At 36.9% G+C, this 24,312-nt stretch overlaps 1 protein-coding gene across 28 annotated transcripts in view; it reads right to left on the bottom strand.

Annotated features, from left to right (window-relative positions):
• Window positions 1-24,312, bottom strand: part of ADAM22 (ADAM metallopeptidase domain 22) — a 246,726-nt gene that overhangs the window by 97,432 nt on the left and 124,982 nt on the right. For all 28 annotated transcript variants that reach the window (XM_070265632.1, XM_070265620.1, XM_023639119.2 and 25 more), the window contains exon 4: window positions 18,814-18,880. In XM_070265632.1, the coding sequence (XP_070121733.1) occupies window positions 18,814-18,880 (67 nt within the window). The remainder of the gene's footprint in view (window positions 1-18,813; window positions 18,881-24,312) is intronic.

Raw genomic sequence — 24,312 nt, 5'->3', positions numbered from 1 at the left:
TGTCTCTATGTCTCTTTGTCTAAATTTCCCTCTTAAAAGACACCAGTAATCATTGGATTAGGGCCCTCTTCTTAACTTGATTACATCTGAAAAGACCCTATTTGCAAAAAAGGGCACATTCAACTACTCAGCCATAAAAAAAGACAAAATCGTCCCATTTTCAACAACATGGATGGACCTTGAGGGTATTATGTTAAGCGAAATAAGCCAGACCAAGAAAGACAAACACCATATGATTTCACTCATATGTGGAAGATAAACAAACACATGGACAAAGAGGACTGTTTAGTGGTTACCAGGGGAAAGGGGGTGGGGGTGGGCACAAAGGGTGAAGGGGCACACTTATATAGGAACTGACAAATAATAATGTACAACTGAAATTTCACAATATTGTAAACTATCATGACCTCAATATAAAAAAAGGACACATTCACAGGTACCAGGGGACACGAATTTTGAGTGGACACTGATGTGGATTAAGGCTGCCCCAGCTAGAGAGGCCCAAGGTGACCTGGCCTACATGCCAAACTATACGACCCAGTGGACTTTTTTTATGGTATGAATTAGGACCGCCCCAGGGAGAGAAGCCCAGGGCATCCTCACCTACATGCCGATCTATATGGCCAGATTCGTATCTAAAGTTATATGACCGCACAATAACCAGACCCCATCTGCACTGAAATCATTTAATGACTTTTTACATCATCTTTTCTCCAGTAAAAATAAGTCACGTACCCATGCCTTATAAAATTAGCCCTAACCCTCAACTCAGGGCAGCAGCAGGAGCTCTGACTGCCCGTGGGTCTGTCCCCATGCGGCAGCAGCAGGAGCTCTGACTGCCCGTGGGTCCTGTCCCCATGCCAGCGGGGGCAGCAGCAGCTGCTCTGCCTGCCCATGAGCCCTGTCCCCATGCCAGCGGGGGCAGCAGAAGCGGCGGCAGCAGAAGCTCTGACTGCCCATGGGTCCTGTCCCCATGCTATTCCACACTATTATCTAAATAAAAGAGCACTACTGCCAGATCTTGAGAGTCTAAGAAATCTTTCTTTCGACTCCTCGGCTCACCGACCCCGCATCAGACACTATTCAACACAGCACAACTTCTCATCTCTTTGAACGTGATCAAGTGAATTTTTATAGTCATAATCCAGGGATTTTACTTCTAAGAAATCTGGCTCAGTGGAATAAACTGCAGGTGTCCCCCACTGCATCCTTCATCTAATAATGTTAACCTGTATCTCAATTACCTCTAGCCCACCTTTCTGGTTTCCCATAGCTTCATTTAAAAATACTCATCATTGAAAAAGAAACACTGATATACTGGTGGTGGGAATGCAAACTACTGCAGCCACTATGGAAAACAGTATGGAGATTCCTCAAAAAACTAAAAATAGGAATACCATACGATCCAGCTATCCCACTACTGGGTATCTACCCAGACAACTTGAAATCAACAATCCAAAGTGACATATGTACCCCTGTGTTCATTGCAGCACTATTCACAATAGCCAAGGCATGGAAGCAATCCAAGTACCCGTCAACTGATGACTGGATAAAGAAGATGTGGTATATATACACAACTGAATACTACTCAGCCATTAAAAAAAGACAAAATCATCCCAGTTGCAACAACATGGATGGACCTGGAGGGTAGTATGCTAAGCGAAATAAGCCAGACTGAGAAAGACACACACCATATAATTTCACTTATATGCGGAATATAAACAAACACATGGACAAAGAAAACAGTTTAGTGGTTACCAGGAGAAGTAGGGTGGAGGGTGGGCACAGGGGGTGAAGGGGAGCACTTACGTGGTGACAGACAAGAAAGAATGCACAACTGAAATTTCACAATGATTAAACTATTATGAATCTCAATTAAAAAAATCATAATAAAAATAAATAAATAAAATATTCATCATTATTTTCACACAAATAATATGGTAAACCTGATCTTCAATTCTATTATTAAGTCAAACAGAGCTTCCCGAATTGCTTATTTTTAACCAAAGAACAGGCAAGAGAAATTATTTTTCAGCTGTCAGGTAATCATTACAGACCCATTATTATAACAATGTCTTATCAGACTACTAAAAAATTTTAGGTTCCCACAAAATGCTCTGCAGCAACGAATTACTATAGTGCAGAGAGGGTACTTATCAGGTTCTCTGAGATGCAATTCTAAATTGGGAGAATGGAAAATCAATGTGGACCACATACAGTGACTATATAATTACAAACTCATGAAATTATAACTCTTTCCAGGAAACTACTACATCACTGTATCTTTTGATAAATAATAGAAGTTTAAATGTAAATTTAAATGTATTGCTCTATATGAATTTTTTAGCATAAGAGATGCATATTACCTAAAACCTTATTCAGTAGTTGGTGTTTAAATAGTAACAGGAAGCAATATAATTGACTAGAAGACAGTTATACAAAAATAAAATATATTCGGCATCCCTAAAATAAAGGAAGAAAGAGATTGTCCATCTGAAAAGAGATTTTGTTGTTTCCTTTTTCTCTTTTTTTTTTTTTAAGACCAAGTAACTATATGAGGTAAGGAAAAAAAGGACATGTGTTCTTTTCCACTTTCACCATGAACGTATTCTCCTTTAATTTCACTTCCATTCTATCATTCTCCCATCCATCCCTTTTGTCAAGAAGGAAAGATAAACAAGGAAAACTTCAGCTGCCAGAAGAAGATTGCATTGCAGCATCTCTTTTCTCTCTTGCACCTAGAGCTTAAACACTGTGTTCAAGAACTCAACACTAGCATTCCACGGTCATTTTTACCCCTCCCTGAATGATTTTGAATTAGCCCAGGACTTAATTAAAGGTACAAACAAAGGGTTGCTTACTAAAGAGGAACTTCTCAAACAATGTCCTGCGGGGAGGCAAACTAGTATTTAAGGTTGTATCTGATAAAAAGTGATGCTAAGCCTGAAAAAATAAAGAGCCTTTTTTTTTCAGCAGTTGCTTCTGTGGGCACAAGTTGGTCATTTGCCGTTTTTTGTTATTTTCCTATATAATGAAGGAGGGGGTTGAATTTGGTGGTCTGTAAAGTCCTTTCTGGTTCTGTGACTTGCAACCTATTTTTTAAAAATCAAAGGTTACCAACGTTTTATTCCTTCTAAATACCAGACCAGCTTCCAAAGAATCATTATCTTGTACCCTCCACTTACCACAAAGGAATAAAATTTAAAACCAACAACAAAAGATGCTCATATGCTTGGAAATTTTTTAAATGCTAAATGCAAAAATTTTCAACAATATAAAAATTACTTCTAAAAATCTAAATAACTTATGAGTCATACCAAAGTCATAGTATAAATTACAGAAGATACATATAGTACAGACGGTCCTCAACTAACAATGGTTCGACTTACAATCTTTTGACTTTATGATGGTGCAAAAGCAATATACATTCAGTAGAAACGGTACTTCGAATTTTGAATTTTGATCTCTCCTGGGCTATTGCTATGCTGTTCGGGACTCTCTTGTGACGCTGGGCAGCAGCAGTCAGCCCTGGCTCCCAGTCAGCCACGCAATCACGAGGGTAAACAACCAACACACTTCCAACCATTCTGTACCCATGCAACCATTCTGTTTTTCACTTTCAGTGTGGTATTCAATCAATTACATGAGATACTCAACACTTTATTATAAAATAGGCTTTGTGTTAGATGATTTTGCCCAACCGTAGGCTAATGTAAGTATTCTGAGCACTTTTAAGGTAGGCTAGGCTAAGCTACAATGTTTGGTAGGTTAGGCGTATTAAATGCATTTTCAATTTACAATGGTTTATCAAACATAACCGCATCATAAGTCGAGGAAGATCTCTGTGTGTGTATATATATAGAGAGAGAGAGAGAGAGAGAGAATGAAAAAGATCTCTGTATCAGAACTTCTAGGATGCTGCTAAAATAGTACTCAAGAGTAAATGCTACACTCATAGATGCTTATAGAAAAGAAATATTGATAACGCATAAGTTAAACATTTAACTCAATGAGTTATGAAAAGAACAAAAGAGAATTTTTTAAGTAAAAGAAAGTAAACAGTAATGAAATTAAAGCTGGTTCTTTTTTAAAAAATGTATTATAAAAACTCTAACAAGACTGATCAAGTAAGAGTAAAGGCAGGAATAAAGTATAATAGAAATGAAATAGGAGATACACTGATACAGGAATTAGCAGACTTTAAAAACCATAAAAAGATTTGAGGCAAATATAGTAAAATACTAACATGTTAAATCTACACATGGATATCTGTTACAATATTTTATACAATTTTTAATGTTTGAAATATTTCAGAATTACAGAAATTTTTTATCACAATTGCTGGTCTTTCATGACTTGAAATTTAAAGTGGATTTAGAAGTGGCTCTAAAACGCCTTTGAAAGGAAACACACATGAATATAGCCACAGCACACAGGATGAACTTACTATCAGGTGAGCAGATGTAAGGCTCACTATCTGGTATTTATTTTTCCTCTTTATACTCACGGTATCTTTTTATAGCAGGGGAAATCATATGCTCTCCCAGACCTGTTCCAAAGTGGACTTCTCTTCATATTGTGTTGGGTGAACAAGAGAAACTACCCAATTTCCTAATAACTGGCTTAATTCATTCACTCACTTTTGTTCAACAGATATTTATCGTCTTCTAGGTACACACATTATGCTAAGTGCTAGGTATACAGTACAAGTTTCCACGGAAGTTTACTCATGGAGCAACTCCTTATAGAATTTACAGTCTAGAGCATAGAAGTTTGTCTTATTATGAAGCAGAGAGTGAAGGACTGCCATTGGTGATCCTGACAAGCGTCCTGTGTCATGAGTAGAATGAGAAGCCAGCAGTATAAATTGGTAAAGCCACCAAAGATCTAGCCAGAAATGCTTTACAAATCGCCACTTTCCCTCAATAATGATATCAACACTGATATTTATGGAGCTCTTCTCATACCCAAAGCTCGGGGCTATGTGTCTGTCCTCTTTATTTAACAGACGAGAAAAATGAACCACAGAAGAAATAAGGAAATTGTCCAAGGCCACATAAATATTAATTGGCAGGGTCAGGGTTTGAATTCAGGTCTGTCTAGCCCTAACAATATTTTCAGTCTCCAAGTTTTACCTCCCCCAAACTACAGATCTATCCTGAACTTAGAAACAAAAGAAGTGACTAGTTCTATCTGTTAACACTAGTGAAGGAAATTTTTTCAAAAAACCTTTTTAATCAGAAAGATAGCATGACCCCATAAGACAGCACTTTTCTGTCCAAAAATTGAATTGCTATGTGGACTACCTATTGGCCCCACTTAGAATTACAAAGCAACCACTCTGTCTTCCAGAGAGAATTAGAGGTACACTTTCAGAATTTCAAGAATATCAAGAGAAGAGAAAACAAAAGCAGAAAGTAATCAATGTATGAAGCCCAAAGGCATAATTAGCCTTGCTTCCTTTAGGTTGTACCTGATTTCTTTGAGTTGAGGCTCTGGTCAAACACTATATCCCTACTTTCTCTCCCTTTTGTACCACTGTCTCCACGTCCTGCTCTGTCCACCTCTCTGGTTTCATTTGATTCCTCTCATGCACCAAGATCATGCATCAAGGCCTTTGGGCCTTTGTACATGCTAATTTTTACTGCCTGAAAAGCTGTTCCCCTGCCATTTCACCTGCTTGTTACTTCAGCATTAATTTCAAACTTCAGAATTAATATCATTTCCTCAAGGAAGTCTTCCCTAACAAACCAGACAAGGTCAGGTCTCCTATCAAATGCTTACAGGGCAACATGGACTTCTCTTTAAGGCACGCTCCTGAGTATCGTTTAAACAGACCTTTGGTAGCTATTTTCATTAGGCCTATCACCCCTACTATAAACTACTAGCTTTATGAGGGTGAGAATTGCATCATATATTGTTCATAGCTATCTCCCTGAGCTGATGGCAAGCACTCAGCATGTATCTATTGAATGAAAGAAGGCTGAGAACACAAGTAGGGTATCTGCCATAAATCCCTAATGTCAGCTTTCCTAGGTGTATAATGTCACTTGATCTCCACATGCTTAAGTTTTTCAGTCTTTTGGATTTTTTTTTCTTTTCTTTCTTTCTTTTTTTTTTTTTTTTTGCTGATGAAGATTCTCCTTGAGCTAACATCCATGCCAATCTTCCTCTATTTTTTAGTATGTGGGCCATGAGCACAGCATGGCCACTAACAGAGCAGTGTAGGTCCACACCCAGGAACCAAACCCAGGCCACCGAAGCAGAGCAGGCCAAACTTAACCACTAGGCCACCAAGGCTGGCCCTTCCACATGCCTAAGTTTTAAGGAGCTTCCTATGGGGATAATCAAGTCCACTTGCATCTTCCTCTTTTTCTATCTCATAGATACAATGAAAAGGCAGCTATGATAAAATATCAACTGGAGCCCAGATCAATAACCCCCCCTCAAATGGCTATAAACACTCAAACCACTCAATACCAAAGTATTTATTCTCTGGTCTTTATTACCTGTTTCTATTTTTATAGGGACCACTTAGTCACCAGAAAATAAGAATTTTTTATAAATGACTAAGAAAATAACACTAGTTTGAGACAACACCAAGGGAATAGTTTATGATTTTTTTTTCTTTTTTTGCTTCAAACCAGTTTGAAACTGGTCAGAAACAACACTTCCACAATTTCCTATTCAATCATAATTACTCTAATAGTTCACTCCGATTTCAAAAAAATTTGCAACAGTAGATTTATATAAGATGTAATATACTGAAAAGATTAGTTCTATTATTAGAATTAAAATAGGAATGATATTCTATTATAAATAGTTAATTGGTTCCATACATAGAAATACCATTAATTAGTGCTATTTTTAATATTTTTTTAAATTTATGGCTGAATATTTTCAAGTCCCATGTCTGACCGGGCAAGGGAAACAAAAGAAAAAATGAACAAATGGAACTACATCAAACTAAAAAGCTTCTGCACAGCAAAGGAAACCATCAACAAAACAAAAAGACAACCTAACAACTGGGAGAAGATATTTGCAAACCATGTATCTGATAAAGGGTTAATATCCAAAATATACAAAGAACTCATACAGTTCAACAACAAAAAACCAACAAACCAATTAAAAAATGGGCAAAAGATCTGAACAGAGATTTCTCCAAAGAAGATATACACATGGCCAACAGGCATATGAAAAGATGCTCAACACCATTAGCTATCAGGGAAATGCTAATCAAAACTACAATGAGATATCACCTCACTCTGGTCAGAATGGCTATAATTAACAAGACAGGAAACAACAAGTGCTGGAGAGGATGTGGAGAGAAGGGAACCCTCGTACACTGCTGGTGGCAGTGCAAACTGGTGCAGCCACTATGGAAAGCAGTATGGGGTATCCTCAGAAAATTAAGAATAGATCTACCATATGATCCAGCTCTCCCACTGCTGGGTATTTATCCAAAGAACTTGAAAACACAAATGTATAAAAATACATGCACCCCTATTCTCAGCATTATTCACAATAGCCAAGACTTGGAAACAACCCAGGTGCCCATTAAGGGACGAATGGATAAGGAAGATTTGGTATATATATATAATGAACTACTGCTCAGCCATAAGAAATGATGAAATCCAGCCATTTGTGACAACATGGATGGACCTTGAGGGTATTATGCTGAGTGAAATAAGTCAGAGGGAGAAAGTCAAATACCATATGATCTCACTCATAAGTAGAAGATAAAAACAACGACAAACACATAGCATTGGAGATTGGATTGGTGGTTACCATAAGGGAAGGGGAGGGGGGAGGGCAAAAGGGGTGATTAGGCTCACATGTGAGGGGATGGAATATAATTAGTTTTTTGGGTGGTGAACATGATATAATCTACACAGAATTCGAACTATATTACGATGTGCATCTGAAAGCTATATATATATATATAATCCAATGTTACTGCAATAAAATTTTTTTAAACAACTTGTTTATTAACATATTTCAAGAAAAGATTTGAAAAAACTAACCATAATATATACTAAGAATTTTAATATTTATTTTCAATTATGTCTAATATCTAATATTTACAATAAAATGGAAAACTACATATATTCACAAATATTTCTTACTATTCTATCAGTTCTTTATTTTTAATCTATATTTTTCATTAATATCATTACCAATTTTCAAAGTAGATAAAAATTTTGCATTTGCAAAAAATAAATAAATAAATTTATGGCTCAACATGTTGTTTTAATTTAATAGATAACATCTTGAATATTAACAGATGAAATAATTCTTCACATAATTAGTTGAAAAAAAAACCTTTCACCAGAAAAAAAATAAGAGGACTTTCTACTCAAATAGGTTACAAACAGAGCTTAGAAACAGCACTCATGCTGACACCACCTGTCACTTTTCAGTTTTCTTCATTCCCAGCACTAAGATACCTGACCTGTATAAACTGGTAATGGGCCAGTATATTTTCTTCAGGCTATAAAGTTAAGACTACAATCTTAACAACCCCATTAAGGCAGCTGATACATTATACATGAAGATAGACCTAGAGAAACCTTGCTTCATTCCCAAGGGAAAGCAAAATTTACTTAATCCCCAAAGAATTTTTTCCTATAATGCAAAGAGAATTAAATCATGAAAACTGAGATCTTCCTGAGAGCATGCTGATTACAAGATGGCAGAGGAGCATATGTCTTCACAAGCCTGCCAGAGGAAAAATGCACACGCTGTCCGGCTCATCGAAAAGATACCACATAGATGACTAGAGGTGGAAAAAAAGTAGTTAGGAGACATAGCTGGAATAACTGTTACATGAGAGAAAGAAACAAACATTTTATCAGTTCGCTTAATAGATCTGTACAGCTCCTTTACTCTCTTCCCGTGTGTTTGTGTGTGTGTGTTGGGGAAGGGCGGGGGATGGGTATTTTGAGGCACCTTGGCAGGGATACAACCAAATATCTTCTAGTCTTTTGGCAGGATGATGATATGTTTCAGCCTAGTTACTCGTGTCCATAAAACTTCACATTTCCTCCAGATGCAGATAAACTTACACAGGCACAGGACAGGCATAACAACTGAGCCATGTGCTTGCCATGTGCAAAACTCCAGCATATTTCAAACAGTTACAGTTTAAAAGCCATGGCACTCCCCCTGAACAACATTCGGTCCAACTTCTATGGAGAACAAAGAAGGACTAAAAATAAACCCCAAGAGAAAATGGTTGAAAAAATAGGGCTCCCTTAGAAGGCATTTGGTTTTCTTTAGAACAATGGAAATTTCATACTGGCATAATCAAGACTCACCTGAACCAAGCAAACACATCTTCAGTCTATGGCTTACTAAAACAACTGCTACCAGAGATGTAACTGAAAATGGTAAATTGAAGCGCTTTAATTTAAATATTTACATTCCATTTGCTCTGCTATTATGATTATTTGTTTCCATAGAGAAGGTAGACTCTAGTTGACAATAGCATGAATTCTGGCACTAGTCCGCCTGGCTTCAAATTCTTGGGCAAGTTAGCTAAACTTTCTGTGCCTCAGTTTCTTCATCTGCAAAATGAGGATAACAATGGTACTACTGGGGCACTAAATGACTTGGCACGCATTAAACATTTATCAGACTAGTGCCTGGTACAGAGTAAGTACCATACAAGTGCTCACTATTTTTCCAACTGTTGCTATATTCTACTCTTACTATTCCTCAGTCTAGTTACCAGTATGGATCCCATCAGGATATCAATACAATTCAAAGACGAGGAGACTGCATAAAACAGGAAATCCATGATGGTAAAATGAGCACCAATGGAGGCATAAAAATTATTTACAAAAATACAAAATTTTGAGGATGATATAAAACAGAAGCAAAGCAAGTCATTATATTTTTTTAATTCCATTAAGGTGAGTGTTTTATTAGCTGGAGAGAACATGCCACCAATAGCCTTAGGGAGCAAAATGAGTTTGGCTTTGTAAAGAGAAGAGGTAAACTCTTCCAAGTGACTAGCATTAAACCGCCAGCAGCAGTTTTTGTTCCTCAGATAAGACAGTCCTGGAGACTGAGTTACTAGATAGCAAATGAAAGCATAGTCTTTCCACAGGACAGCAGCACATGGTAATTATCAAGCAATGAAACCAGCTCACTAGGACTCCCACACACCAACCATCAAATATACGGTTCTTCCAGCTATACTTTCATTCAGGATTTAAAATACTTCTGCGAGGATATCATGGCTCTTGCACTAGTAACAGAGAAAATTAATGAGTCCTCCTTCTGATATAATTCACTATTTGAAAATGAAAGTATTTAAAAATGGGCAGCAGCTCAAACCCACAGGACCCAAAGGACAAGGTTTCCTGCGTTGGCCCTATTTGCAATTAAAGAATCATCTCTAAATCAGAAGATCCTGGAACTGAATCCCACCACCATCCCCGAAATTCAATAATTTCTTTTTAAATTACCAGAAGATTAACCCTACTTATACATTTATTTCTTAGAAATAATTCTTGTAGGCTCTTGTAGGATCTTTATATTCTGAGGTTTAAAAAAAAATCATTTATGTCAGCAATTAGGGACTAATGAAGTCATTAAATATAATAAAATTTAGCTACAGCTAATAACTAAATATTCACATAGAAGGCAAATACATTGATCAATGTTTTAAAATCATTTTAATTTTGTTACTAGTCAAATTGATGTTAAGTCATAGCTAAACTGTTTCAGAGAATGGATTTGAGAAGAAATTTCTCGAAGTCATCTAATTTTAAAATGTGTGTATTTGTGGTTAACTAGGTTTTTATAAGCGTAAAAAGATATCACATCTGTAGCTATGACATCTGAAATTTTCACTTCTGACAAAGAGAACCTGTGTGAGGTACCTGCACGTCCACACACCAACCTGTAACACCTGTACCTGAAGTTTTCCTTCATCCTGCCCCAGAGGCTCTGCTCTGAGTTTAGGCTCAGTGGTAAGGGTCCTTAACCCAAATCTCCCAGAAAGTACAGAAAGAAGAACACAGATCTAACGAAAGAGATAGTTGCATTTGCCAAACATTCCTATCATTCATTGCTTCATTAATTGTTTGTGATCATTTTAATCAATTCTATTTACACACAATCAGTTAAAGAATCTGTGCTCTCTAAGGGACAAAATAGAGCTCAAAACCACTTCAGTTTATGGTATATGAACTTTATCTCAATAAGGCTGTTTCAAAAAAAATTTCAGTTACCATGGTGGCAGGGGCCTCCTCAAAGAACCAAGTAAGGGTCTTTGATTGAGAGTTCACCCCTCAGCTGGCCTTAAAATGCACATCACTGAGTATCTTTATTGGATAGAGGCCTCCCCTTCTCCATCTCCACAGAGCCAGGGAAAATGCCTGAAACTTCAATTTGAAATTAAGAGTGACAAAACTAAGAGCTTAGGTGACAACTTCAATAAATAGATCTGTTTAAAAAAAAAAAGTCCTTTCTAAAAGCACCTTCCCAGGCCATGTGACAATTACTGTCTGATGACTAAGTATTATTCCCTTATCCAAGAGGCTCTGGAAAAGCTACCGTAGTGAGAATTCAAGATAGAAAGCGTGTTTCTCAAATGTAAGGGCAATTGTAAGAAAGGCATATTGGAAGAGAAATGCTGTTGCTGAGCTGTTCTAAAAAAAAAGGCAAATGAGATTTTTTAAAGCCTTTGTACAGATTACTTGGCAACAGTGGCTGTTGCTTACATTTCATCCCAAAGACAGTCTCAAAAACAAAAACATAACCTAAAAGCTATTGGGAAAAAACACAAGTCTCCACTTCAGAAGATTCATCATTAGTGCAACAGCATGGATGGTCTTACACTAATGCACACAGCAAAATTTACTGCACACCAAGGCCCGGGTTTTGTTTTCTTCTTAATCGCTTACTCTTCTTGCTTCTATAGAAACAACCAAGACTCTGGATGGTAATGCAGTTTTGAGAATCAATACGGAAACTTGATAACTGGGATAAGCAAAAGCAGATTAACCCTTTTGTTCATCTTTTCTGCTGGAATAAATATATCGACAATTTGGTGGTTTAATAGCTATTTTTGTGATCCTCACGGCCAAAAAAGAAAAAGTTCAAGCATTTATGTACTCTTCAATTATATGCAATGCATTTGAGACAAATCTATGTTTCATAAAAGGATGTGGTCAGTAAAGGTCTTGTCATTTAAAAAAAAAGTAAAAGCAGTGGAATGCAGTCACTAAACTATAACCTACATTTTAAATAAACTAAGTCCTGTCACTAATGACAAACTGAGAACATTTTTTACTTAAGGAAGGATATTTTATAGCACAATATTTTATAGCACCATACAATTATTTGTGGGTTTTTTTGCAAACAAAAATCTTAAAAGATATGTTAAGAAACATTATTTCTTTAACATATTGTGCATCTTTTGAAGCATTCAAGTGTTACAAATTATGTTCCTCATGGAGAAATCTAGAAAACAAGATAGGAGAAAGTTTGAATACAAGTCAGCATCACGAGCAATTTTCTATGATGCTGTTCAGGTTTATAGAAACTACTGTCCTGACATATTTAAAATTTTCTAAGTGATTCCTTATTGCTGCCCTCCACTAGTATTTTCTTCCTGTTGTTGACACATTCATCGTGGAAAACAAAAAAGATTAAGGCAGGATAAAAAAGGTATTTCTTTTTTAAGAAAGAAGAAATGAGTTGGAAATCTGACTTAGAAAAATTAGTGGCAAAGGAACCTAGAGACTCTGCTTGCAGCACAGGTGCCTGCTGGGAGATGGCACCGCGCTAAGCTAGAAATCTTTCATGGATCTCCAGCCCCAAGGAGGGAAGATGGATGTGAACAGCAGGAGAAAACCTATTTTGTAGAAAAACTCAGGCTTTCTCCTTACTTCTATACCAACTTCCCTGGTAATCTGTTTCCAGAAATGACAGTGGCCATTTCAGTCTGCCTAAAAAATACTTTTTAATGAAAATTACATGACTATTCCATCAGAGTAAAAGGTTCCCTAAAGTCACAATAACCTCTTCCACCCTTAAGTAGACACTTTCTCCTCGGACACCTGCTCCCCAACATACAGCACTCTCTCCAATTCCTTTACCCATTTCCAGACTTCAACCTTGACCCATGCTCCTTTGCTTTCTTATCCATCTTCTTACTGCCACTATGGACATAATTAAGATTTTGAGACAATGGTCCTTGAGTGCACTCAATTCAATTAAGTGATAGGTCGTAACCAGTTAATTGCCAGTCAATACTGTATAATGAGTGTCTCTGTACATACCCATCCTTAAGGATTAGGATCTCGATCCAAGGACAAGTTGAGAATGCTCACGTACAGTAGTTTAGAAATAATTTGAGCTAATAAAAAAGATACTCAGCAGCTATTACTTTTGATTTTACCATAAGAGACCAAATAATTTAACCAAAAAATACTATCATAACTATTGATACTGATGACTGGTCATGATCTTTAATTGGTAATAAATATAATAAACCATATTTCTACCAAGATGTCTATTTTTCCTTTTTGACCCCGAAGAAATCTGCCCCCTCCCTCATCTACACATATTCCTGGCATATATAAAGTTTTTACCATTCCTCTCCTACTGTTCTAAAACTCCTGCTATGACTGTTTTCCAGAGATGTGAAAAATAAAATAGGCTTTGTACTGGAGTGTGTCTTTACCTTTGGCCCAAGGCAACTGATGTTACAGAAAAACTACCCAGACGCATAAGCAAATGTGAGAGAAATACCCAAAGGGTCTTTCAGTTTAAGGATTAGACTATGAAGTATTAATTGTTAAGTACCTCCAAAATGAATTAGATTTGTACATAATAAGTCTAAATAAAATACATTTCAATTTTTATGGCTATCCTATTTTACATAATATAGAATATATGATAGATGATATGGTGTAAGAGTCAGAGCTGGAGTTAGATAACCCGTATTCAAATTGCAGTTCTATCACTCCTTACTATTACTTCCAGCAAGTTATGTAACCTCTCCCATGCCTCAGTTTCCTGTAAAGTGGGATAACAGTTACATTTATAATCACAGGTTATTTTGAGGATTGAATATACATAAATTTGTGTGCCTATCACATTATAAGCAATAAATGTTAGCAAGTACTATTATTAATATTATAATACTAACTAGAGCTATAACTGGAAACGTCAATTAACCAGAATATTGGCAGCTTTCAGCTTCAACACAAAAAGCTAGCTAACAAAACAGCAAACTGGATGGTTTAGACTAATTTGCTGCTACTTCATCAATTTCAGTCTCCTTTGTCTTACAAATCCAGAGCCATAGTTCTCCACCATCAAAATAAAAAGATTTTGTCCCTGAAGTATTCTGATTAGTTGAGGCTTTATGTTAAAATTCTTTTTAAAGTTCACATCAAACAGATAAAAGTTCTCCCTAAACTAAGGGGCCAATTTAGAATTTAATTTTTAAATGAATTGAAAATAAATGTAAATGAAAGATCAGATTAACATGTCTTATTAAAGGAACAAAAAATAGCTATCACTTTTTTATGGTTAAAACCTTTATCTTTGTAACCTTTGAAAAAACGGTTTTAATAGAACTTTAAAACCAGGATTATGCACCTATCTGATCAGGATAAAACTGCCTTCGATGAGACATACAATGTCTTGCAGATAATACAAATCATTATCTTAAGGAAAGATCACTAAAATGTGTTTCATTTTACTCTAAATATAACATTGCAATCAAGAGCAAAAACCAGATTGTGAAAAACTGTGAAGGATAAGCATCTGGTTTCTTCAATAAATAAATTGCAAGGGAGAATAAAAAGAGAATAATGAGAAGAAACCAATGGATTAAAAGAGACCTTTTAAAATTTATTTTTTTAAAAAAAGAAAAAGGCAAAACTAAACTACAGGGATACACGCGTGGGTGATAAACTATAAACAAAAGTAAGGAAAAGATAACCACAAAGTCAGGATAGTGTTTGAGGAGGGAGGGCGTGGGTCTAGGAAGTAGCTCACGGAAGGGCTGGCTGAGCTGTGCTTCTTGAACTGGACAGTGGTTATACAGTGCTCACCTTCGGTAACTTCTGTGTCAGTGTTACATTTTACAATTAAAACGCTTTTAAAAATAAAATTACAAAATTTCACCAAAGCAGCTAGTACGTATTTTTTCATGCAAGTATATTCCTTTTCCCACGTTCATACTCTCAACCTTAAATCAAATGCATTGCCTCTGAAGTTTCACAAATGAAAGTTCCGTGACACCTGAGTAGAGCCATTTACTAGACTGGCTTCTAGCCATTGTTTAAATCTGGCGTGGTGATTTTAATTTTGCATCCTCAAGATCAAATATGACCACGTTTGTGCCAAAGGACAAAAAATGTTCTTACATACAGAGTTTTACTTTGATTTCATATACCCTTTCATTTACTTCAGTCCCAAGAGAAAAGCCAATTTAAAAAATATTCAGGGGCCGGCCCAGCAGCGCAGCGTTTAAGTTTGCACGTTTCGCTTTGGCAGCCCAGGGTTCGCCAGTTCAGATCCCAGGTGCGGACATGGCACCGCTTGGCAAGCCATGCTGTGGTAGGCATCCCACAAATAAAGTAGAGGAAGATGGGCACGGATGTTAGCTCAGGGCTAGTCTTCCTCAGCAAAAAGAGGAGGATTGGCAACAGATGTTAGCTCAGGGCTAATCTTCCTCAAAAAAAAAAAATTCATAGGGCTCTTAGGGAAAGTGTTATGGGCTGAACTGTATTCTTTCTAAATTCATATGTTGAATTCCTAACCCTCAGTACCTCAGAATGTAACTGTATTTGGAGATAGTCTAAAGAGGTAATTAAGTTAAAATGAGGACATTATGGTAGGCCCTAATCCAATGACAATGCCCTTCTAAAACGAAATTAGGGCCTAGATAAATACAGAGGGAGACGATGTGAAGACACAGGGAGAAGACTGCCATCCACAAGCCAAAGAGAGAGGCCTCAGAAGAAACCAACCTGGAAGACCCCTTGATCTTGAACTTCTAGCTTCCTGAATTGTGACAAAATAAGTATCTGTTGTTTAAGCTGCCCTGTCTGTGATAGTTTGTTATGGCAATCCTAGCAAACTAATATAGAAGGTAAAAGAGAAGCAAAAATGTTTAAGGTTTTTTTTTAAGGTAGTAGAGGGAAGGAAAAGTATGCAGTATTACAACAGTACAATTTTATTTGATTCATAATGTATAGTGAAAAGAAAAGCTTAAGAAAATTCTGAGTCATAAGGAAGGAAAGGAGAACTTAACAGACTCCATGTGGAAAGAAATACCTCCCAAAGAGCTAAGCACAGAAGGCAAGACACAGGGAACCAGCAGGAAAATAACTGGCTACTGACTGAATTGAAGGGGCAGGATTCAATGTTTTCAGTGTGGTTTCTGGAAAAATCTCAGGGGAGAATTCTGAGTTAAATTTTATAAATGGACTAGAAACAAATGGAGGTGATGGATGAGATCAAGCGGTTTTCTTAAAGAGAGAAAGGTCCTCTGGCCCTAGGGTTTGAATGAAGTTTAGATTTATCATCTCTCTACTTTGAGAGGCTTAGGGGTTAGGCAAACCATCATCAAAGAAAATGCAATTCTCAGGTTGGAAAATCAGCAGAGATTGTGCGGTAAAGTCAGTGTTAGCTATACCCGGGGAGCCTAATGATCTCAGAGTGGAGTACACTTTGTTGATTTAGTGCAAGTTTCCTGAAAAGGGATGTCACTGTAAAGATGGTAGATAGTTGTTTGCTGGATCTTACCACCTTCCATGCTCATATTTGCATTTCATTGTTCCACTGACAGACCTAAACAGAAACAGATAGTGGACTGCCTGTTTCCTTTCGTCTTTAATCTAACACACATTGCATTCAGAAAAGCATCATACAAAATAGAGAAGTGAAGCCAAATATACAAGGATGAGAATAAAAGGAGACTGGAGATTCTAAATCTAGGTAATTTTTTTTTCCAACTATAAGCAAAATGGCTCCATTCTCCTATGTCATACCTAGAAGAATCCCATATCTGTTCCTGCGGTAAGGCAATGATATAAATCAATCAACCATTCAATTAGTTTTAACAAATTTAGAATAACTTTCTGGAGGGACTGGCATAATTAGTATATCAAGATCACTTGTAAAAATTAACAGATTTTCTTTTAAGTCTTTCCAGTTAGAGAAATATAGATGTATAAAAATGTATTTATTAAAGAAATACCCCAACGTCTGTAATTTGCTTTAAAATACCACACACACACATACACACATAGATAGAGAGAAGAGATTGTCAACATGTTTATAACTGTTGATGCTGGGTAATGGTTATGTGGGAGTTCACTGTAGTACTCTTTTTACTTCTGTATACAGTATGTTTGAAATTTTCCCGAATAAATAGTTTTCATTATTTTAGTTAACATACAATTGAAAAACCAAATTCCCTTCATGTTGTCACTTGACTAGGAAATGTAATTTATTTTGGTTACTGGTAACAGAGTTTAATTTGAATAAAAAGCTTTATTACAGTAATATATTTAAATTGAAAGCAGTGAATATAGACTTTAAGGAAAATAACTTGAGAAAAAGTTTACAATATGATACAATGTTTAGTTTTAAAAAGCAAGACACAATACTGTAGATATATACGATACCAATTATGTAAAAAGTGAAAATATAAACATATGCACAGGACAGAAAAACACTAGAAGGAAACACAATAAAATGAAAATAAAGTTTACCTCTCAGTGATGAGTTTATGCATGACTTTTCCTTTTTTGATATATTTTTCTCTACTTACAAGTTCTCTAAAATGAGTACGTGTAAAACTTATAATCAAAAAAGGAAGCAAATACATATAAATGGCATTATAATTCTGAGAAGGCAGAACAGATTGCACACTTTTCAAAAGAAAATAAACACTTAGCTAAAAACTCACAGTATTGTACATCGGGCCTAAAGAAACCATTACGCAGGGTCTGGTCTCATACGCCCTCAAATTACATCATCAGTAGACTGGAAAAAATATGCACAGTCTTATGCCTGTAATTGGAAGAAGCTTTTATTTGTGTGGAATCTTTTCAGAGCTTACCTGACAAGAACCAGTATCCTGAGATTTCTGTCTCTAGGGATTTAAAACTCCCTGAGACTTCCCTTTAGACCTAATAAGTTTATAATTTTTCCAGAGGAAGTCTTTCCCAATTGAATGCAAAGCTGTGCACCGATCTTGGACCCAAGATTTCACCTCTTGGTTCTCAGTGCTAACCTTAAAGACAAATTTCAGAAATTATTCCCTGTGACATCATCTAGAAGAGAACTACTTGCAGCTAGCTATACTAATCTCACAAAATGTAACTCCAATGGGGTGGGCCCCGTGGCCCAGTGGTTAAGTTCGTGCACTCTGCTGCAGGCAGCCCAGTGTTTTGTCGGTTCGAATCCTGGGCGCAGACATGGCACCACTCATCGAGTCACGCTGAGGCAGCGTCCCACATGCCACAACTAGAAGGACCTACAACTAAGAATATACAACTATGTAGCAGGGGGCTTTGGGGAGAAAAAGGAAAAACATAAAATCTTAAAAAAAAAAAATGTAACTCCAACAATTCCTATAGGACACCAAGTATTCTTTTTCTTTAACTGAAGGGGTTTCTTTTTTTCACAAGTGGGTGATACACTTTCTTGATGAATTCTGAAATACAGAACCCCAAAACTGTACATTAGAAGGATCACTGAAAATTAAAATCATAATCAGTACTGAAAAGATTCTCAAAAGATTTCCCCAAGAAGGAGGAAAATTTTACTTACTTTAACTTCCACAGTCTTCCCTCCATATTCGATGTGTCTCTCTATGTATCCAGAGGACAGCAAATCACTGCAACAAAAGAAATGATGAGTAAAGAGGACCTTGAAAATGTAAGTCATTTGAAAATGGCCATCATTTATACATACCAGCTTTAATGATTCTTTACTCCAGATTTTAAAACAAAAACAAAACTTTATAGATCTCTCTTTCTCTCTCTCTCTCTCTCTCTCTCTCTCTCTCTCTCTCTCACACACACACACACACACACACACACACACACACACACACAACCTAGTACTTCTAAAAGGATACAAGGTTAAAATGAAGAAATCACCCATCATTCCATTGCTTAGCAGAGCTGATTCCACTGATCAGGTTCAGCAATTCTAGGCAACTACCATGAGCAACCATTATTTTTAAGACATTTTATTCTTCCTTTTTTACTTTGGCCTTTTATCAAATAGGTTTGATTTGCTACCATACCTTACCATTTTGAATGTGCTATGTGTGATATTTTATCTAACAAAATACTAGCTTCCATCGCACCAAAAAATTAAAAACTGGTAAAGAAACTTAGAAGAAACTAAAGAAATATACCTTCATCATTTTATTTTATTTTTTTGGTGAGGAAGATTGGCCCCGAGCTAACATCTATTGCTAACCTTCATCTTCTTGCTTGAGGAAAATTGTCGCTGAGCTAACACCTGTGCCAATCTTTCTCTATTTTGTGAGTGGGATGCCACCACGGCATGGCTTGATAAAAGGTGTGTAGGTCCACACCCGGATCCAAACTGGAGAACCCAGGGCTGCCAAAGCAGAGAGTACAAACTTAACAACTATGCCACGAGGCCGGCCCCTATCTTCAGCATTTTAAAACAATCTCTTTTGAAATCTCTCCTGAACAACAACCTTCTTGTATAATTTTTAAATGTTTACATCATCTTAAATATGCTTCTGTTTAATTCCATAAATGTGAAAAAAATTTCCCCTTTCATGGAGGTACCTCAAGACACAACTTCCTCAAAAAGTCTTAAAGTCTTTAAATTTTTAAAGTACTAAAATATAAATAAAATTAACATTAATAAAAATAATACAAGAAACTGTAAATTTCTAAATCTACTACGCTATTAAGAGACATTCAGCCAACCAAAAAAACTTTTTCCTAGTGTTCTGAAGGTCACCAAGCCAAAATTGTCCCAATCATTAAAAACGTGAATTTCTGAGCACACAGGCCTACCATGATAAGCACCATGCCTACAGTTGCTTGAAATGTAAACAGAATGATCAAACAAACGTTACAGTCCTGCAGGGCCCATAATCAGTTTCCTATAGTATCTGATGCTTACATTACCACTTAGGAAACCTATAATCATAGTCTAAGTCCTTGTTTCATTTATCTTTGGAATATATTTTCCTATCGACTTTATGGGGGAACCAGCTATGATGCTCTAAGCTGCAAGTTGCAGAAAACACAACTAAAAGCGGCTTAAAATCAGGACATTTATATCCTATTTCTTATTAGAAATTCTAGGGCAGGTGTCATGTGAATCTGCTTTTGCAAATCTTCAATTCCTGTAGATGAATAAATTTGAAGTTTATAAAATATAGGCAAACACTTTTAAGATGTTTTAAGTATAGACACACAGCTAGAAAGCAAAATTTTATTAGACATGGGCAGAATGCATAGGATGTGTAAATTACAAGTAAGAAGATCATGTACGTGTTCCACATTGATAGAAAGGGATGGATGACCAAAAGATACCTAATATTCATGAGGCACCTGGGTAACAAATGTCCACGACATAATAAACATACAAGAGACACTAAAATATCCAGGATACAGTACACATAAGCCCTTGATATTTACGAGGTCTTAATCCAACCACCTATTGGTGACACCCAGGGTGTCTCAACTTCCACACTACTGACATTTCAGGCCAGATAATTCTTTGTCTTGGGGAGCGTCTTATGCATTGCAGCATGTTTAGCAGCACCCCTGACCTCTACCTACTAGATGCCAGCAACATCACACACATACAGACACACCAGTCATGACAATCAAAAATGTCTCCAGACATTTCACTGGGGGGTAAAATCACCCTGATTAAGAATCCCTGCTGACACCCATTCCTGCCCTATGTTTTCTCAGACAAAACAGACAAATAGAATTCATGACTGTTCATCAAGCTAATTCGCAGGGTACCACTCCTGACCAAGCATAGTTGTCCCTGTGACTCTCAGATACAGCAAGTGGCTGTCATTAGCTCAGGCTACCTTCCATCCATGAGGCTTGCCCAAACCTCAGCTCTGGTCCTTGTAATCACACCATCAGCAGGGAAGGTAGAGGCAGCAGAAAGAGAAGCAGGACATATGAACACTGTGTACTCCAGGATTAGCTGGAATGTCCTTCCACTGCACTTGCACCCTATCCTAAGTGTGCTAACCTACCCATTTCTTTCCTCTTGCTTTAAATTTAAACTTTAAACTGATTTAGCAAACCATGTGATTTGAAGATTTTAATTTGGTCTGTGGGGGCTTGCTGTTCCCTTACTTCTGGGATAGCTTGCCTGGTGGTATACTTGTAGGCAACCACTGGATCAAAGAAATTTTCTATCCAACAACAGGGCAGTTCCAGCACCATTAATGAAACCAGGAGTAGGTTCATGCCTCCGCTCTGCCATCAGAATGGTGGGTGGCCTATTCTCTTAACTGGCACCTCTCATGACCCTAACATGGCTGCCGCAATTCTAAGCATCCCATGCAGATAAAAATATCCCAAGGTAAAAAAGCCTTCTATTTCTTTAAGAGTCAGTAAACTTTTCACGAAAAGCCCCTAGCATTCATCTTCCCAAGTATGTTTTGCCAGAATTACATTACCGGTCACACCAAAGCCAATCCTTTCACAGAGACCTTTGTCTTTGAACAGTCAAGGTTCTCCTCCCCCGTGGCCTCCCATGGACATAACTACTCACAAAGAATTGAACAATATTAGGGGGAAGGAGAGTGATAGAGAGAATAGCTGTTGTACAGCCAACTGATAGTTGTTGTTTTGTCATGGGTGTGTCACATATTACACAAATTTCCAAAGGCTTCTAACAAAATAGTGAAGCTGCATAGTAAAAATCTGCCTCAAGCAAAACTTGTCATTGCTCTACCATCCATACCTACCCTGTTATCCAAAGCCATGCCTCAAACAGGAGAGGCACTAGCCAGATGTTGGCAAAAGACTGTCCCCTAACCTTGCTATCAGTCTCAAACAACTTCCTCAGAAGTGGGAGAGAAAAATTACCATACACAGGTAGTGTTTATTAGCAGAGCCAGCCAGGCTCCCTCTCTTGGGAATCTGAACTACTAAAGTGAGAAAAAATCAACCAGCCGATGAAGGAAAGAGAAACAGAAAGTCAAAAATAAGCAGACACTTGAGAGAAACTGAGTTGCGCCAGTGGTGAATACCAGAGTGAAAGCCTCAAGTCTCTGCTGCTTAAGAGCCCATCCCTGAGGCTGGATATCTGTGGGATCCTTTCTCCATCTCTGCCACATGAGTCAACCCCCACCAGAACTTTTGAGTCTTCCAGGTTTTCAAATTTCAAGGGAATATTTTCCTTTGAATTATAAAATCTAGGAATTACAAGAGTATGAGTCACCACAGGAATGTAATTACAACAGAGAAAACTCAGCTCAGGAATTATCAGCTATTTCAATCAAGCCTCTTTACCTACAAGTATTGCTGGAAAGAGCTCAATGTAATTTAAACAAAAAACAGCCCATGCAATTTGGTTTTTTTTGTTTGTGGTATGGTAGAAGTCTGCTAAGTATTGTTATTTTAATTATTAGGCTGAAAAACCTTCTATCTAAAATGTCACTTTTTCCTCTACTAAAGCATGAAATCCTTACTATCATCAACTTAGAACCTAAGTAAATTTTCTTGAAGTCTCCTAAAGTAGAGATAATCAAAACTATCTTACATTCTTTTCCTTAGATCATTTATTGTTAAGTAGGGATCTACTTAAATAATTTTAAGTGTATAAAAATAGAAGATCTCTTTAACATGGGAAATTTTATTTTTCTGTAAATTGATAGGGTAGAATTCACTCCATGTTAACAGCTTACTCAAAGTTGATGTGTGAATGCTTCTTTGTGAATTCTGAAAGACAAAAATGAAAATCATTTTCAATCAAATACTAAAGGCCACTCATTTTCTAAAGCAAGTAAGGAGATGTTTTTAAAACTAGAAATGTATTCTGAGGGCTTTTTTTTCATTTGCGTGCCATAATAAGCCTGGAATAAGCAAAACAAATACAATGTAAACATTTTCAGTCATAATAATGATTATCCCTTGTCTTGCAGGCAACTGTCATGAATCAGAGGCAGCTGGTATAGTACAAAGGTTTTGGAATTTAAAAACAAAAGCAAATATTTTTATTTCCTATTCAAACTCTGCCATTTACTAGCTGCGTGACCTTGGCCAAGTTATTTAATCTTTATGAACATAATTTGTCCATGTCTAAAATGGAGATAATAAAAATTTATTTATAAAGTTGGCAGGGGATTAAACCAGAGAAATGTCTCCCAAATTCTGCTTTCAATCACCCCACTCCCTATTCATCACCTCCTACCCATCTTTCTCTAGAACTCTTACTTCAACTGTTTGGAAACTTTTAAACCATTGTCCCTGCCTACCACTTTTTCACTGTCCTTCACTGCCTCTTCCATCTAATTTGTTTATATTCCATGATCCGTCATAATAATCACTCCCTTGTACGCACTCTAACTTCCTTACTCCTCTTTCTCCACTAAATTCACTTGGCCAAACCTCAAGCATAGCAAAACTTACCTCTTCTACTAATCAAAGTCTGACCCCAAGAAGTAGAACATCCTGAAAGGTCATATATTGAATTTATGACCACAATTACCAAGCAGTTCCCCTTAGTGCCACACTGCTATAAGTCCACTACATTTTCCTGGTCAATTTACTCTAAGACCCTTCCAAGCTTTTCTAACCTCAAATCTCCAAAGGATTTCCTCATCATCACTCCCTGCTGATGTCCTCACTTCTGAATTCACAGAAATGGAAACAGAAAAGGACTGCTTTATCTTTCCAATCTACCAACGCCCGTTTCTGAACTAGTCTCTACTGGGATGTCAAACAAGCATTTCAAACTCAACATGGCTAACGTATAACTCTCTCAGCCAAATCCCAATACACTATCCTACATTCAAAATGTATCCTAGTAATAACTTTACAGTGAAGAGAACTGGAGGACATCACCTTAACCAAGTGATCATAGTTAACATCACCAACAATGGAAGAAATCAAAATCATGTCCTCCTGAAGTGATGCACTAAGGACATATCATTACAGTATTCCCAATAAAAATGCATAAGAAAGACACAAATGAACAAAGAAACCTGAACTAGCAATAGATTTTCAAAGAAATAGCCTCAGAGCAAAGACTGAATCCAAGGGGCTGCCAGTAAAATGTGACCTCAAGTTCAAGATC

The sequence above is a fragment of the Equus caballus genome, chromosome 4, assembly GCF_041296265.1.
Source record: "Equus caballus isolate H_3958 breed thoroughbred chromosome 4, TB-T2T, whole genome shotgun sequence".
In the NCBI taxonomy this organism is placed as follows: Eukaryota; Metazoa; Chordata; class Mammalia; order Perissodactyla; family Equidae; genus Equus; species Equus caballus.
This window is presented reverse-complemented; position numbering and strand designations above follow the sequence as displayed.